Raw genomic sequence first — 14,255 nt, forward strand, 5'->3', positions numbered from 1 at the left:
CAGCCAATGTTAACTTGTGCTATACACTAGCTTGATAATAACCAACAATAAGACAGAACGCTTTAAAGAAAAGCCTGCAGAATATACTGTGTTAAAAATGGTCTAGACTACATATGTACTGGTATGTAGAAAGTAGCTTTTTCATTTTATGCTGTTATAAAGTGATACATTTTTATAAAACACAAACTTGGACTGTGCATCAAAAGGGGGAGGAGATGAGCGAAGGGGTGTTTGAGCAACTTATGAAATTAGTCATATTTTTCTAAATTAACAATTATATTTAAATTATATTTTCTTTAATCACTTGTTGTTTTAACTTAATTCATTTGATTAATGTGGAGTTTTGTTTTGATATTTATTGTCAAGTGCAAGCCTAAATAAAACTGGTGGGTTGGTATGACATTTTGTTCACTAAGTATTTCTTTCCAATTGAATTGAAGAGATTTGCAGACACGTCTAAGATAGATCTGTAGGCACGTCTAAGATAGATCTGTAGGCACGTCTAAGATAGATCTGTAGGCACGTCTAAGATAGATCTGTAGGCACGTCTAAGATAGATCTGTAGGCACGTCTAAGATAGATCTGTAGGCACGTCTAAGATAGATCTGTAGGCACGTCTAAGATAGATCTGTAGGCACGTCTAAGATAGATCTGTAGGCACGTCTAAGATAGATCTGCAGACACGTCTAAGATAGATCTGTAGGCACGTCTAAGATAGATCTGTAGGCACGTCTAAGATAGATCTGTAGGCACGTCTAAGATAGATCTGCAGACACGTCTAAGATAGATCTGTAGGCCTAGTGCGTTCTAGTTCTCAGTTCTATGCTGCCGGGGCGTGGCAGGCCGAAGTGGGCGGGGACTTCAGCTTGGACCGGAAGAGAAGAGGCGAACACAGAAACGGCTAACAAACGGTAGCATAACTTTACATCTATTCCCTTTTTAACTGGCTTTATCAAATAGCAGTGAAGGTAACAGTACATTGATAACTGTGCGTTCGTAAATTCACTCTGTCCATCTACTCCGATTTCAGAGCACTCTCGTCTTGAGTGTGCCAGAGAGCAGAATAACTGAGGAATTTATGAACGCTCAACACCCGTTGAATATGACCGGTGTCGGTAAACGTCGGCAAAAAAAAAGCGTCATTAAATTGTTGCCAGCAGCACAGTTACAGACACCAAAGCTCTTGATAACATGAAAACAGCCTAACCAGCTCTGCTAGGGCGAGTAAAATGGTCAGAGTGAGGTTGTTCTCTCATTATGTGTCTGGGAAGTAGCTAGCAAGCTAGCCAACGTTAGCCGGTTAGCTTGACTTGCCGGAGGTCGGATCAACTCCTCGGATTTACGAACCGAAAATCTTGACAACTCTCTGAATCTACGACAGTCATAGTAAATGAGCTAGCCACTTCGTATTCGCTGTCTCTTTACCCCACTAGCTAATTAGCTAGCTAGCTAATGTCAGCTAATAACATTAGCTGGCCAATCTTAGCTAGCAAACTACAGTAGCTAAAACATTTATCCTGATAGCTGCAGGACAAACATTTTAACGATTTCACTCATATCTAAATCATAGCACGTTTTTGGGCTCATTCAGTAGTTTTTACCTGATACCATTATTTTTCAACAGGATTATACTTTAAGTACTGTTTACAGTGCCTTCGGAAGGTATTCAGACCCCTTGACTTTTTCCACATTTTGTTAGGTTACAGCCTTATTCTAAAATTGATTAAATTGTTTTTTTCCCTCAACAATCTACACACAATACCCCATAATGACAAAGCAAAAACAGGTTTAAAAATGCTTAATAATTTATTAAAAATACAAAACTGAAATTTACATAAGTATTCAAACCCTTTACTCAGTACTTTGTTGAAGCACCTTTGGCAGTGATTACAGCCTCAAGTCTTCTTGGGTATGACACTACAAGCTTGGCACACCTGTATTTGGGGAGTTTCTCCCATTCTTCTCTGCAGATCCTCTCAAGCTCTGTCAGGTTGGATGGGGAGCGTCGCTGCACAGCTATTTTCAGGTCTCTCCAGAGATGTTCGATCGGGTTCAAGTCCGGGCTCTGGCTGGGCCACTCAAGGACATTCAGAGACTTGTCCCGAAGCCACTCCTGGGTTGTCTTGGCTGTGTGCTTACGGTTGTTGTCCTGTTGGAAGGTGAACCTTCGCAACAGTCTGAGGTCCTGAGCGCTCTGCAGCAGATTTTCATCAAGGATCTCTCTGTACTTTGCGCCATTCATCTTTCCCTCGATCCTGTCTCCCAGTCCCTGCCTGCTGCCACCACCACCATGCTTCACCGTAGGGATGGTGCCAGGTGTCCTTCAGACGTGACGCTTGGCATTCAGGTCAAAGATTTCAATTTTGGTTTCATCAGACCAAAGAATCTTGTTTCTCATGGTCTGAGTCTTCAGGTGCCTTTTGGCAAACTCCAAGCGGGCTGTGATGTGCCTTTTTACTGATGAGTGGCTTCCATCTGGCCACTCTACCATAAAGGCCTGATTGGTGGAGTGCTGCAGAGATGGTTGTCCTTCTGGAAGGTTCTCCCATCTCCACAGAGGAACTCTAGAGCTCTGTCAGAGTGACCATCAGGTTCTTGGTCACCTCCCTGACCAAGGCCCTTCTCCCCCGATTGCTCAGTTTGGCCGGGCGGCCAACTCTAGGAAGAGTCTTGGTGGTTCCAAACTTCTTCCATTTAGGAATGATGGAGGCCGCTGTGTTCTTGGGGACCTTCAATGCTGCAGACATTTTTTGGTACCCTTCCCCAGATCTGTGCCTCGACACAATCCTGTCTCTGAGCTCTACGGACAACTCCTTCGACGTCATGGCTTGGTTTCTGCTCTGACATGCACTGTCAACTGTGGGAACTTATATAGACAGGTGTGTGCCTTTCCAAATCATGTCCAATCAATTAAATTTACCACAGGTGGACTCCAATCAAGTTGTAGAAACATCTCAAGGATAATCAATGGAAACAGGATGCACCTCAACTCGATTTCGAGTCTCATAGCAAAGGGTCTGAATACTTATGTAAATAAGGTATTTCAGTTTTTTATATTGAATACATTTGCAAAAATGTATAAAAACCTGTTTTCGCTTTGTCATTATGGGGTATTGTGTGTAGATTGATGAGGATTTTTATTGATTTAATCAATTTTAGAATAAGGCTGTAACATAACAAAATGTGGAAAAAGTCAAGGGGTCTGAATACTTTCCGAAGGCACTGTATATTACAAAAACATACATTGAAAATGATACTATTGCTGCTTCCAGTTGTCATGGCTTTTTGATTTATGGCCGAGTGTCCAAATTCAGAATCAATATTCTGAAATGTCGTGATATTTTGAAGACCAATATATAAATTACTCCATGCACACGTGTCACACTTGTGTTCAGATTACTTTTATTTTGCTAAATTATACCTTTTTATAAACTGCACATGTGCTAATATTTACCAAGTGGTCAGTCAAGACTGGAATTGATTAGCTTGTTCCGCTGTAATCAAAAGCGTGCGCAAATGAAACACTCGCATCGATATTGTATTGAAATGAATGGAACTGGGACAATAACCCTCGGCGACATGCACCGTTTATCTTCTAACAGACAAACCGCTATGACCTTGGCTATACTACATACAGAGTATCTGTCGATAGATGACAACCTGTCGTAGCCATTCATCAACGTATATTATCAATTTAATGATTTCGGTAGATGGCCAATACAGAAAAGGAAACGACAGTTTTGACTGGATATTTTTAACGAATCACCACCTATTCATCGGGACGGTTTCTAAATAGCGACAGGGGTTGGCTTTCATTTGAATGATGTCTCAACCCGCAAATCCAACAATTCATGTGAGGCCAGAGATGTATATGGGACGAGCGCCCAAATTATTTCAACAAAAATAAATGTGTATTAGTCACATGCACCGAATACAAGTTTACTGTAAAGTGCTTCCCAACACAGTGGTCTGAACGGACTGGCGCATATGACGGAACACCGCTACTAAACCAAAGATATTGATCTATTTTAAGCAATTGATTTTGCAAGATCGTGATGACTATAAAGTTTAATACTAACATAACCAATCTGAGGTAAAAAGGTTGTGTATTTCCTGTAATCCTTGTCTGGTGAAAACGTTAGTCTGTAATGTAGCAACATCCAAGTCGCCCTCGCAAAAGAGGTTTTTAACCCAAATTGGTCTTACCTGGTTAAATAAAGGTTAAATAAATAAATTCAAAATTATCTGTGATAGTGAAATTAGCGTAATATAAAATAATTTATGTCAAACTAATTCAATATTTCGATTTAGGATCATGATAGTAAATTAAGCACAAGCTCATTTTTACAACAATTACATATATTTCTCACTACTTTAAGCATGGAGAGAGTTTTAAAAAATGAGTTAGTTAACAAGACTAGAGCTTCCAAAGTGACTGCAGCAGCTTGAACCTTTGAGCTCCCTACTTCCCTGGTCATATTAAAGAGAACAGTGTATTTGATTCATATATGAACAAAACTCTCTGCTCAATATGAAGACATGTTGATCTGTAGCCCTACAAAGGACTCTGCGCATGGGCGCCATACCATTAAGGGCTAATTGATCAGGTGAATCACGTGTGATAGTGCAGGGCTAGAAAGAAAACAATTACCTCAGGCCCAGTGCTAAGAAAACCTGGTACCTGGTCTCCGTAGCAACCTACCAGCCTGACAGTTAGGTTGCCCCCATGCAAACTAAACTGAAGCAGATAGATCATGCAGTGGTAATAATATGTTGAAATCCCCCCCCCATGTAGATGGCAGCGATCAGGAAGAAGCTGGTGATAGTGGGAGACGGAGCGTGTGGGAAGACCTGCCTGCTGATCGTCTTCAGTAAAGACCAGTTCCCAGAGGTCTACGTTCCCACCGTGTTCGAGAACTATGTGGCCGACATCGAGGTGGATGGAAAACAGGTGAGCTTCAGCCAGGGGCCGAGTTCCAAACCAAACTGAGCTTCAGCCAGCAGCCGAGTTCCAAACCAAACTGAGCTTCAGCCAGGGGCCGAGTTCCAAACCAAACTGACAATGTCCTCATCCTCCTTGGGGCCCAATTCCATACCAGCCCCTAGTTGTTTCATCTTTTAAACAACATGCCCAGATACAAGATGGAATGTTGACCAAATGGATGACATTTATCCAATGCTCTCTCCTCTCTCTCTCTCTCTCTCTCTCCTCTCTCTCTCTCTCTCTCTCTCTCCTCTCTCTCTCTCTCTCTCCTCTCTCTCTCTCTCTCTCTCTTCCTCGCTCTCCCCCTCTCCCTCCCTCTCCCAGGTGGAGTTAGCGTTATGGGACACAGCAGGACAGGAGGACTATGACAGACTGAGGCCTCTCTCCTACCCCGACACCGACGTTATACTCATGTGCTTCTCTGTTGACAGCCCCGACAGCTTAGGTAATACATACGCTAATGCTGCGTTTACACAGGCAGACCAATTCTAATCTTTTTTTTCCCACTGATTGGTCTTTTCACCAATCACATCAGATCTTTTCATATCGGATATTTTTCAGAGCTGATCCGATTGGTCAAAAGACCAATTGGTGAAAAAAAAGATCATAATTGTGCTGCCTGTGTAAACGCAGTCTAACACACACATGTATACACGTACATACATTTACATTTTAGTCATTTAGCAGACGCTCTTATCCAGAGCGACTTACAGTTAGTGAATACTCCCTCCCCTACCCTGGACGACGCTGGGCCAATTGTGCGCCGCCCATGAGTCTCCCGGTCACGGCCGGCTGCGACAGAGCCTGGATTCGAACCAGGATCTCTAGTGGCACAGTTAGCACTGCGATGCAGTGCCTTAGACCACTGCGCCACTCAGGAGACTGAGTACATGGAAATCCCCCCCCCCCCCCATGTAGATAACTACATAACATACACACACATACAGTGCCTTGCAAAAGTATTCATCCCCCTTGGCGTTTTTCCTATTTTGTTGCATTACAACCTGTAATTTAAATGGATTTTTATTTGGATTTCATGTAATGGACATACACAAAATAGTCCAAATTGGTGAAGTGAAACGAAAAAAAGAACTTGATTAAAAAATAAATAACGGAAAAGTGGTGCGTGCATATGCTATGAAGCCCCTAAATAATATCTGGTGCAACCAGTTACCTTCAGAAGTCACATCATTAGTTAAATAAAGTCCACCTGTGTGCAATCTAAGTGTCACATGACAAAGAGACCAAAGGTAAGGAGCTGCAAAGCTCCACAGCGGAGATTGGAGTATCTGTCCATAGGACCACTTTAAGCCGTACACTCCACAGAGCTGGGCTTTACGGAAGAGTGGCCAGAAAAAAGCCATTGCTTAAAGAAGAAAATAAGCAAACACGTTTGGTGTTCGCCAAAAGGCATGTGGGAGACTCCCCAAACATATGGAAGAAGGTACTCTGGTCACATAACACTCAAATTGAGCTTTTTGGCCATCAAGGAAAACGCTATGTCTGGCGCAAACCCAACACCTCTCATCACCCCGAGAACACCATCCCCACAGTGAAGCATGGTGGTGGCAGCATCATGCTGTGGGGATCTTTTTCATCGGCAGGGACTGGGAAACTGGTCAGAATTGAAGGAATGATGAATGGCGCTAAATACAGGGAATTTCTTGAGGCGAACCTGTTTCAGTCTTCCAGAGATTTGAGACTGGGATGGAGGTTCACCTTCCAGCAGGACAATGACCCTAAGCATACTGCTAAAGCAACACTTGAGTGGTTTAAGTGGAAACATTTAAATGTCTTGGAATGGCCTAGTCAAAGCCCAGACCTCAATCCAATTGAGAATCTGTGGTATGACTTAAAGATTGCTGTACACCAGCGGAACCCATCCAACTGGAAGGAGCTGGAGCAGTTTTGCCTTGAAGAATGGGCAAAAATCTCAGTGGCTAGATGTGCCAAGCTTATAGAAACATACCCAAGAGACTTGCAGCTGTAATTGCTGCAAAAGGTGGCTCTACAAATTATTGACTTTGAGGGGGTGAATAGTTATGCACGCTCAAGTTTTCTGTTTTTTTTTTGGTCTTATTTCTTGTTTGTTTCACAAGAAAAACATATTTTGCATCTTCAAAGTGGTAGGCATGTTGTGTAAATCAAATGATACAAACTCCAAAAAAGGTTGTAAGGCAACAAAATAGGAAAAATGCCAAGGGGGTGAATACTTTCGCAAGCCACTGTATGTAATGATGTACAGTACCAGTGAAAAGTTTTAGAATACCTACGCAGTCCAGGGTTTTTCTTTATTTTTACTATTTTCTACATTGTAGAGTAATAGTGAAGACATCAACACTATGAAATAACACGTATGTCTTTCATGTAGTAACCAAAAAGGAATTAAACAAATCAAAATATATTTTATATTTGAGATTCTTCAAAGTAGCCACCCTTTGCCTTGATGACAGCTTTGCACACTCTTGGCATTCTCTCAACCAGCTTCATGAGGTAGTCACCTGGAATGCATTTCAAGTAAAAGGTGTGCCTTCTTAAAAGTTATTTTGTGGAATTTCTTTCCTTCTTAATGTGTTTGAGCCAATCAGTTGTGTTGTGACAAGCTAGGGTGGTGTACAGAAGATAGCCCTATTTGGTAAAAGACCAAGTCCATATTATGGCAAGAACAGCTCAAATAAGCAAAAAGAAACGACAGTCCATCATTACTTTAAGAAATGAAGGTCAGTCAATCCGGAAAATTTCAAGAACTTTGAAAGTTTCTTCAAGTGAAGTCGCACAAACCATCAAACGCTATGATGAAACTGGCTCTCATGAGGAACGCCACAGGAATGGAAGACCCAGAGTTACCTCTGCTGCAGAGGATAAGTTCATTAGAGTTAACTGCACCAATAAGAAGAAGAGACTTGCTGGGGCCAAGAAACACGAGCAATGGACATTAGACCGGTGGAAATCTGTCCTTTTGGTCTGATGAGTCCAAATTTGAGATTTTTGGTTCCAACCGCCATGTCTTTGTGAGACACAGAGTATGTGAACGGATGATCTCTGCATGTGTGGTTCCCACCGTGAAGCATGGAGGAGGAGGTGTGATGGTGTGGGGGTGCTTTTCTGGTGACACTGTCTGTGGTTTATTTAGAATTCAAGGCACACTTAACCAGCATGGCTACCACAGCATTCTGCAGTGATACGCCATCCCATCTGGTTTGGGCTTAGTGGGACTATCATTTGTTTTTCAACAGGACAATGACCCAACACACCTCTAGGCTGTGTAAGGGCTATTTTACCAAGAAGGAAATCGCTCTGGGTAAGTCGCTCTGGATAAGAGCGTCTGCTAAATGACGAAAATGTAAATGTAAAAAAATTATGGAATGCGTCATCAGATGACCTGGCCTCCCAATTGATATGGTTTGGGATGAGTCGGATGGGAGTGTGAAGGAAAAGCAGCCAACAAGTGCTCAGCATATGTGGGAACTCCTTCAAGACTGTTGGAAAAGCATTCCAGGTGAAGCTGGTTGAGAGAATGCCAAGAGTGTGCAAAGCTGTCATCAAGGCAAAGGGTGGATATTTGAAGAATCTCAAATATCAAATATATTTTTATTTGTTTAACACTTTTTTGGTTACTACATGATTCCATATGTGTTATTTCATAGTTTTTATGTCTTCACTATTATTCTACAATGTAGAAAATAGTAAAAATTAAGAAAAACCCTTGAATGAGTAAGTGTGTCCAAACTTTTGACTTGAATGAGTAGGTGTTCTAAAACTTTGACTGGTAGGGTACTTATAGCTTGATTCCAACTCTCCTGATGAAGACAACAGTCAGCGGAGTTGGCTACACACACACACACACACACACACACACACACACACTAACATGTCTCTCTCTCTCCCTCCAGAAAACATTCCAGAGAAGTGGACTCCGGAGGTGAAACACTTCTGTCCTAATGTTCCCATCATCCTCGTGGGCAACAAGAAGGACCTGAGAAATGACGAACACACACGCAGGGAGCTGGCCAAGATGAAGCAGGTACACACATCCTTCTCCCTGTAGCAGAGACATGGCTAACTGGGTTTTAACTCTTCACTGTCTCTAAAAGTATATTTTTCAGCTAACCTCTCTCCCCCCACCCCTTTCTCTCTCTCTCCCCACCCCTTTCTCTCTCTCTCTCTCTCTCCACCCCTTTCTCTCTCTCTCTCTCCACCCCTTTCTCTCTCTCTCCCCCCACCCCTTTCTCTCTCTCTCTCCACCCCTTTCTCTCTCTCTCTCTCTCTCTCTCTCTCTCTCTCTCTCCCCACCCCTTTCTCTCTCCCCCTCTCTCTCTCGCTCCCCCCACCCCTTTCTCTCTCCCCAGGAGCCAGTGAATTCGGAGGAGGGCAGAGACATGGCTAACAGGATCAGTGCGTATGGCTACCAGGAGTGTTCAGCCAAGTCCAAGGACGGAGTCAGGGAGGTGTTTGAAATGGCCACCAGGGCGGCGCTACAGGCTAAGAAACGTGGCAAGAAGAACGCCTGCACACTCTTATAGGCCCTGGGGAGAAGTTGTGGACCAGATTTACCCTCCCCAAATCCATTGGTAACCATTAGGGAGGGGTAGGCTTAAAACGGGTCTCAAATCTGTGTCTGTGGGAAACTTCATATAGAAGCCCTTTTATAAGGGGTGTATCCCAAATGGTACCATATCCCCTAGATAGGGCCCCTAGGGCCCTGGTCTAAAGTAGTGCACTATATAGGGAATAGGGTGCCATTTGGGACTGGAGATTGTGGAGGTGAGGGGTTAAGACCAGAAAGGGTTAAATGCTTAATGTTTCAATACGCTAGATCTGAAAGAAATGGATAGGTATCAACAGTTAATCAAATAAAACTCCAATCAAAGTTAATTTGTCATATCCACTGGATACAGCGGGGTGTAAACGGTACAGTGAAACGCTTGCTTCTCTCAACAGTGCAGTAATCAACAAGACATTTCCATTTTATGTTTTAGTCATTTAGCAAACAGTCATCCAGAGAGACTAGCAGTAGTGGTTCCTCCCGAGTGGCGCAGTGGTCTAAGGCTGTGCCACTAGAGATCCTGGTTCGAATCCAGGCTCTGTCGTAGCCGGCCGCGACCAGGAGATCCATGGGGCGGCGCACAATTGGCCCAGCGTCGTCCAGGGTAGGGGAGGGAATGGCCGGCAGGGATGTAGCTCAGTTGGTAGAGCATGGTGTTTGCAACCCCAAGGTTGTGGGTTCGATTCCCACGGGGGGCCAGTATAAAAAAATAACTAATAAAAAATATAATGTATGCACTCACTAACTGTAAGTCGCTCTGGATAAGAGCGTCTGCTAAATGACTAAAATGTAAATGTAAAATGTAGTGCATTGATCTGAAGATAGCCAGGTGAGACAACGTTAGGTAAGTTAGAAAGAGGAGCTCCGCCTGGGTCGTGTTCATTCGGAACCAAACAGATTGAAAAAGGGAGGGATCTACCTGGACTTGTCTAATAAGAAACGCTTGTTTTTATTTTCTGTTGCAAAAATGTTCTGCTACAATATTCACTAATGAATACAACTCTTGACGGGCTAGGTGGAAATGTTAACATATTGCTGTTACACCTATCCAATCCTGTCAGAACTACACTAGTGCCTAGGGGTTAATTTGGGGAAGATACTGTGGACAGGGCGGGTTTGATATGAAACTGTGTATAGGAGATGGGGGTGCGTCCCAACAGTCTGTGGACAGGGCGGTGCCATGAGGCCTAGAGGAGGAGGAATGGGGAATGTATAGGAGATGGGGGTGCGTCCCAACAGTCTGTGGACAGGGCGGTGCCATGAGGCCTAGAGGAGGAGGAATGGGGAATGTATAGGAGATGGGGGTGCGTCCCAACAGTCTGTGGACAGGGCGGTGCCATGAGGCCTAGAGGAGGAGGAATGGGGAATGTATAGGAGATGGGGGTGCGTCCCAACAGTCTGTGGACAGGGCGGTGCCATGAGGCCTAGAGGAGGAGGAATGGGGAATGTATAGGAGATGGGGGTGCGTCCCAACAGTCTGTGGACAGGGCGGTGCCATGAGGCCTAGAGGAGGAGGAAGGGGGAATGTATAGGAGATGGGGGTGCGTCCCAACAGTCTGTGGACAGGGCGGTGCCATGAGGCCTAGAGGAGGAGGAAGGGGGAATGTATAGGAGATGGGGGTGCGTCCCAACAGTCTGTGGACAGGGCGGTGCCATGAGGCCTAGAGGAGGAGGAAGGGAGAATGTATAGGAGATGGGGGTGCGTCCCAACAGTCTGTGGACAGGGCGGTGCCATGAGGCCTAGAGGAGGAGGAAGGGGGAATGTATAGGAGATGGGGGTGCGTCCCAACAGTCTACTGTGGCTTCCTCTCCTGGTCAACCCAGCTGTCTAGTGCCTTCATAGAGAGAAAGCTGTCGAAGGGAATTTGGGCAGACATATAGAATAATACATCTTTTAGGTTTTGACATGACACAGTCGTGTTGGGAAGGGGGGGGGGGATCTTATGTTATGAACCAAACGTGTGTTTTTGTGTTTAACCCTTAGTTGTGTCCCCTCAGCTCTACTTTATAAATAATTATTATTTGATCTGCTTCTTCTGGCCTGTACTCTAACTCAGGCCGTAGATCCAGCTCCGCGGGCTTGTGTGATCGTGTAAGATGTGTGTGTGTGTGTGGCGGTCAGTGCTGTTCAACATTAGTGATGACAATTTTTTTCATGAGCATGGCCTTATTTCTATTACAGCATATTGGATGACTGTCATTCATATTCCATTCAGCTCAATGTAACATCGATAGGTTTAGGCTACTACATGATACTCGAATTTGCCCATCATGAAGTTGCTACAACCTAGCCCAGTGTTTCCCAAACTCGGTCCTGGGGACCCCAAGGGGTGAACTTTTTTTTATTTATTGCGCTAGCACTACACAGCTGATTTTAAATAATCAAAGCTTAATGATGAGTTGATTATTTAAGTCATCTGTGTAGTGCTAGGGCAAAAAACTAAACCCTTGGGGTTGCCAGAACGAGTTTGGGAAACACTGACCTAGCCTATAAATGAAAGTTTATAACGTAGATTGACAGGTAGAGAGAGAGAAATTGGCGTAATCATGGTGACAGACAGTGACACATTCAATACAGCCTTGCAAACTCTTGCCTGCATCTAGTTGATCTGGGGTGTTATCTTTAGTCCAAACTGTTTTTGTTGCATTTGCTTCCGTTTAAGAAACGTTTTGCAACAGATTCGGCTGATCACCCGCACACACAGTTCCCTTTCATAGCAGCCACGTACAAACCCAGTTCCCTTTCATAGCAGCCACGTACAAACCCAGTTCCCTTTCATAGCAGCCACGTACAAACCCAGTTCCCTTTCATAGCAGCCACGTACAAACCCAGTTCCCTTTCATAGCAGCCACGTACAAACCCAGTTCCCTTTCATAGCAGCCACGTACAAACCCAGTTCCCTTTCATAGCAGCCACGTACAAACCCAGTTCCCTTTCATAGCAACCACGTACAAACCCAGTTCCCTTTCATAGCAGCCACGTACAAACCCAGTTCCCTTTCATAGCAGCCACGTACAAACCCAGTTCCCTTTCATAGCAACCACGTACAAACCCAGTTCCCTTTCATAGCAGCCACGTACAAACCCAGTTCCCTTTCATAGCAGCCACGTACAAACCCAGTTCCCTTTCATAGCAGCCACGTACAAACCCAGTTCCCTTTCATAGCAGCCACTTACAAACCCAGTTCCCTTTCATAGCAACCACGTACAAACCCAGTTCCCTTTCATAGCAACCACGTACAAACCCAGTTCCCTTTCATAGCAGCCACGTACAAACCCAGTTCCCTTTCATAGCAGCCACGTACAAACCCAGTTCCCTTTCATAGCAGCCACGTACAAACCCAGTTCCCTTTCATAGCAACCACGTACAAACCCAGTTCCCTTTCATAGCAGCCACGTACAAACCCAGTTCCCTTTCATAGCAGCCACGTACAAACCCAGTTCCCTTTCATAGCAGCCACGTACAAACCCAGTTCCCTTTCATAGCAACCACGTACAAACCCAGTTCCCTTTCATAGCAGCCACGTACAAACCCAGTTCCCTTTCATAGCAGCCACGTACAAACCCAGTTCCCTTTCATAGCAGCCACGTACAAACCCAGTTCCCTTTCATAGCAACCACGTACAAACCCAGTTCCCTTTCATAGCAGCCACGTACAAGCCCAGTTCCCTTTCATAGCAACCACGTACAAACCCAGTTCCCTTTCATAGCAGCCACGTACAAACCCAGTTCCCTTTCATAGCAGCCACGTACAAACCCAGTTCCCTTTCATAGCAGCCACGTACAAACCCAGTTCCCTTTCATAGCAGCCACGTACAAACCCAGTTCCCTTTCATAGCAGCCACGTACAAACCCAGTTCCCTTTCATAGCAACCACGTACAAACCCAGTTCCCTTTCATAGCAGCCACATACAAACCCAGTTCCCTTTCATAGCAGCCACATACAAACCCAGTTCCCTTTCATAGCAGCCACATACAAACCCAGTTCCCTTAAATAGCAGCCACGTACAAACCCAGTTCCCTTTCATAGCAGCCACATACAAACCCAGTTCCCTTTCATAGCAGCCACATACAAACCCAGTTCCCTTTCATAGCAGCCACATACAAACCCAGTTCCCTTTCATAGCAACCACATACAAACCCAGTTCCCTTTAATAGCAGCTACATACAAACCCAGTTCCCTTTAATAGCAGCCACATACAAACCCAGTTCCCTTTAATAGCAGCCACGTACAAACAGCATCATCACTTTGCTCGTTGTATAATTCCTTCTTGCATCTACGCGCTCTCCTCCTCTCACCTTTTCCCTTTGCTTGTGGACTCTCTCCAAGCCAAACCTTTGTACCATAACCGCTAACCTCTCCAAGCCAAACCTTCATACCATAACCGCTAACCTCTCCAAGCCAAACCTTCATACCATAACCGCTAACCTCTTCAAGCCAAACCTTCATACCATAACCGCTAACCTCTCCAAGCCAAACCTTCATACCATAACCGCTAACCACTACACAGCCTACATCGTTGTCACCATATTAACGTTATAGTCAACAAACTAGAACTAAGGCGTTAGTAAACCCACAATCCAATCCATGTGTTCAGTAACACAGTACAGCAAGCAGTTTAGCAGTTACACCGGCGGGCCCTGGTGGCAATACATTTATGAAACCAAAAGCACCTTGACTTGGAAGAGTTGCAGTGTTGGATAGCTTTAGCCAGCTAGCTAGCA

At 44.4% G+C, this 14,255-nt stretch overlaps 1 protein-coding gene across 1 annotated transcript; it reads left to right on the forward strand.

Annotated features, from left to right (window-relative positions):
* Window positions 1-856: 856 nt before the first annotated feature.
* LOC311124013 (rho-related GTP-binding protein RhoA-A-like) lies at window positions 857-10,234 on the forward strand. The gene is made up of 5 exons (XM_084198234.1): window positions 857-911; window positions 4,796-4,951; window positions 5,309-5,429; window positions 8,878-9,008; window positions 9,334-10,234. The coding sequence occupies exons 2-5, from the start codon at window positions 4,796-4,798 to the stop codon at window positions 9,505-9,507; spliced, it is 582 nt and encodes a 193-aa protein (XP_084054360.1). The 5' UTR covers window positions 857-911; the 3' UTR covers window positions 9,508-10,234.
* Window positions 10,235-14,255: the final 4,021 nt, after the last annotated feature.

Source organism: Coregonus lavaretus (genome assembly GCF_964263955.1).
Source record: "Coregonus lavaretus genome assembly, contig: HAP1_SCAFFOLD_622, whole genome shotgun sequence".
Taxonomy (NCBI): domain Eukaryota; kingdom Metazoa; phylum Chordata; class Actinopteri; order Salmoniformes; family Salmonidae; genus Coregonus; species Coregonus lavaretus.

What these genes read in the sequence shown, in the direction of transcription:
- LOC311124013 (XM_084198234.1), top strand. Translation starts at nt 4,796, where the DNA reads ATGGCAGCGATCAGGAAGAAGCTGGTGATAGTGGGAGACGGAGCGTGT. An exon ending in TCGAGGTGGATGGAAAACAG is followed by an intron (nt 4,952 to 5,308) that starts GTGAGCTTCAGC and finishes TCCCTCTCCCAG; the next exon opens with GTGGAGTTAGCGTTATGGGA. An exon ending in TGACAGCCCCGACAGCTTAG is followed by an intron (nt 5,430 to 8,877) that starts GTAATACATACG and finishes CTCTCCCTCCAG; the next exon opens with AAAACATTCCAGAGAAGTGG.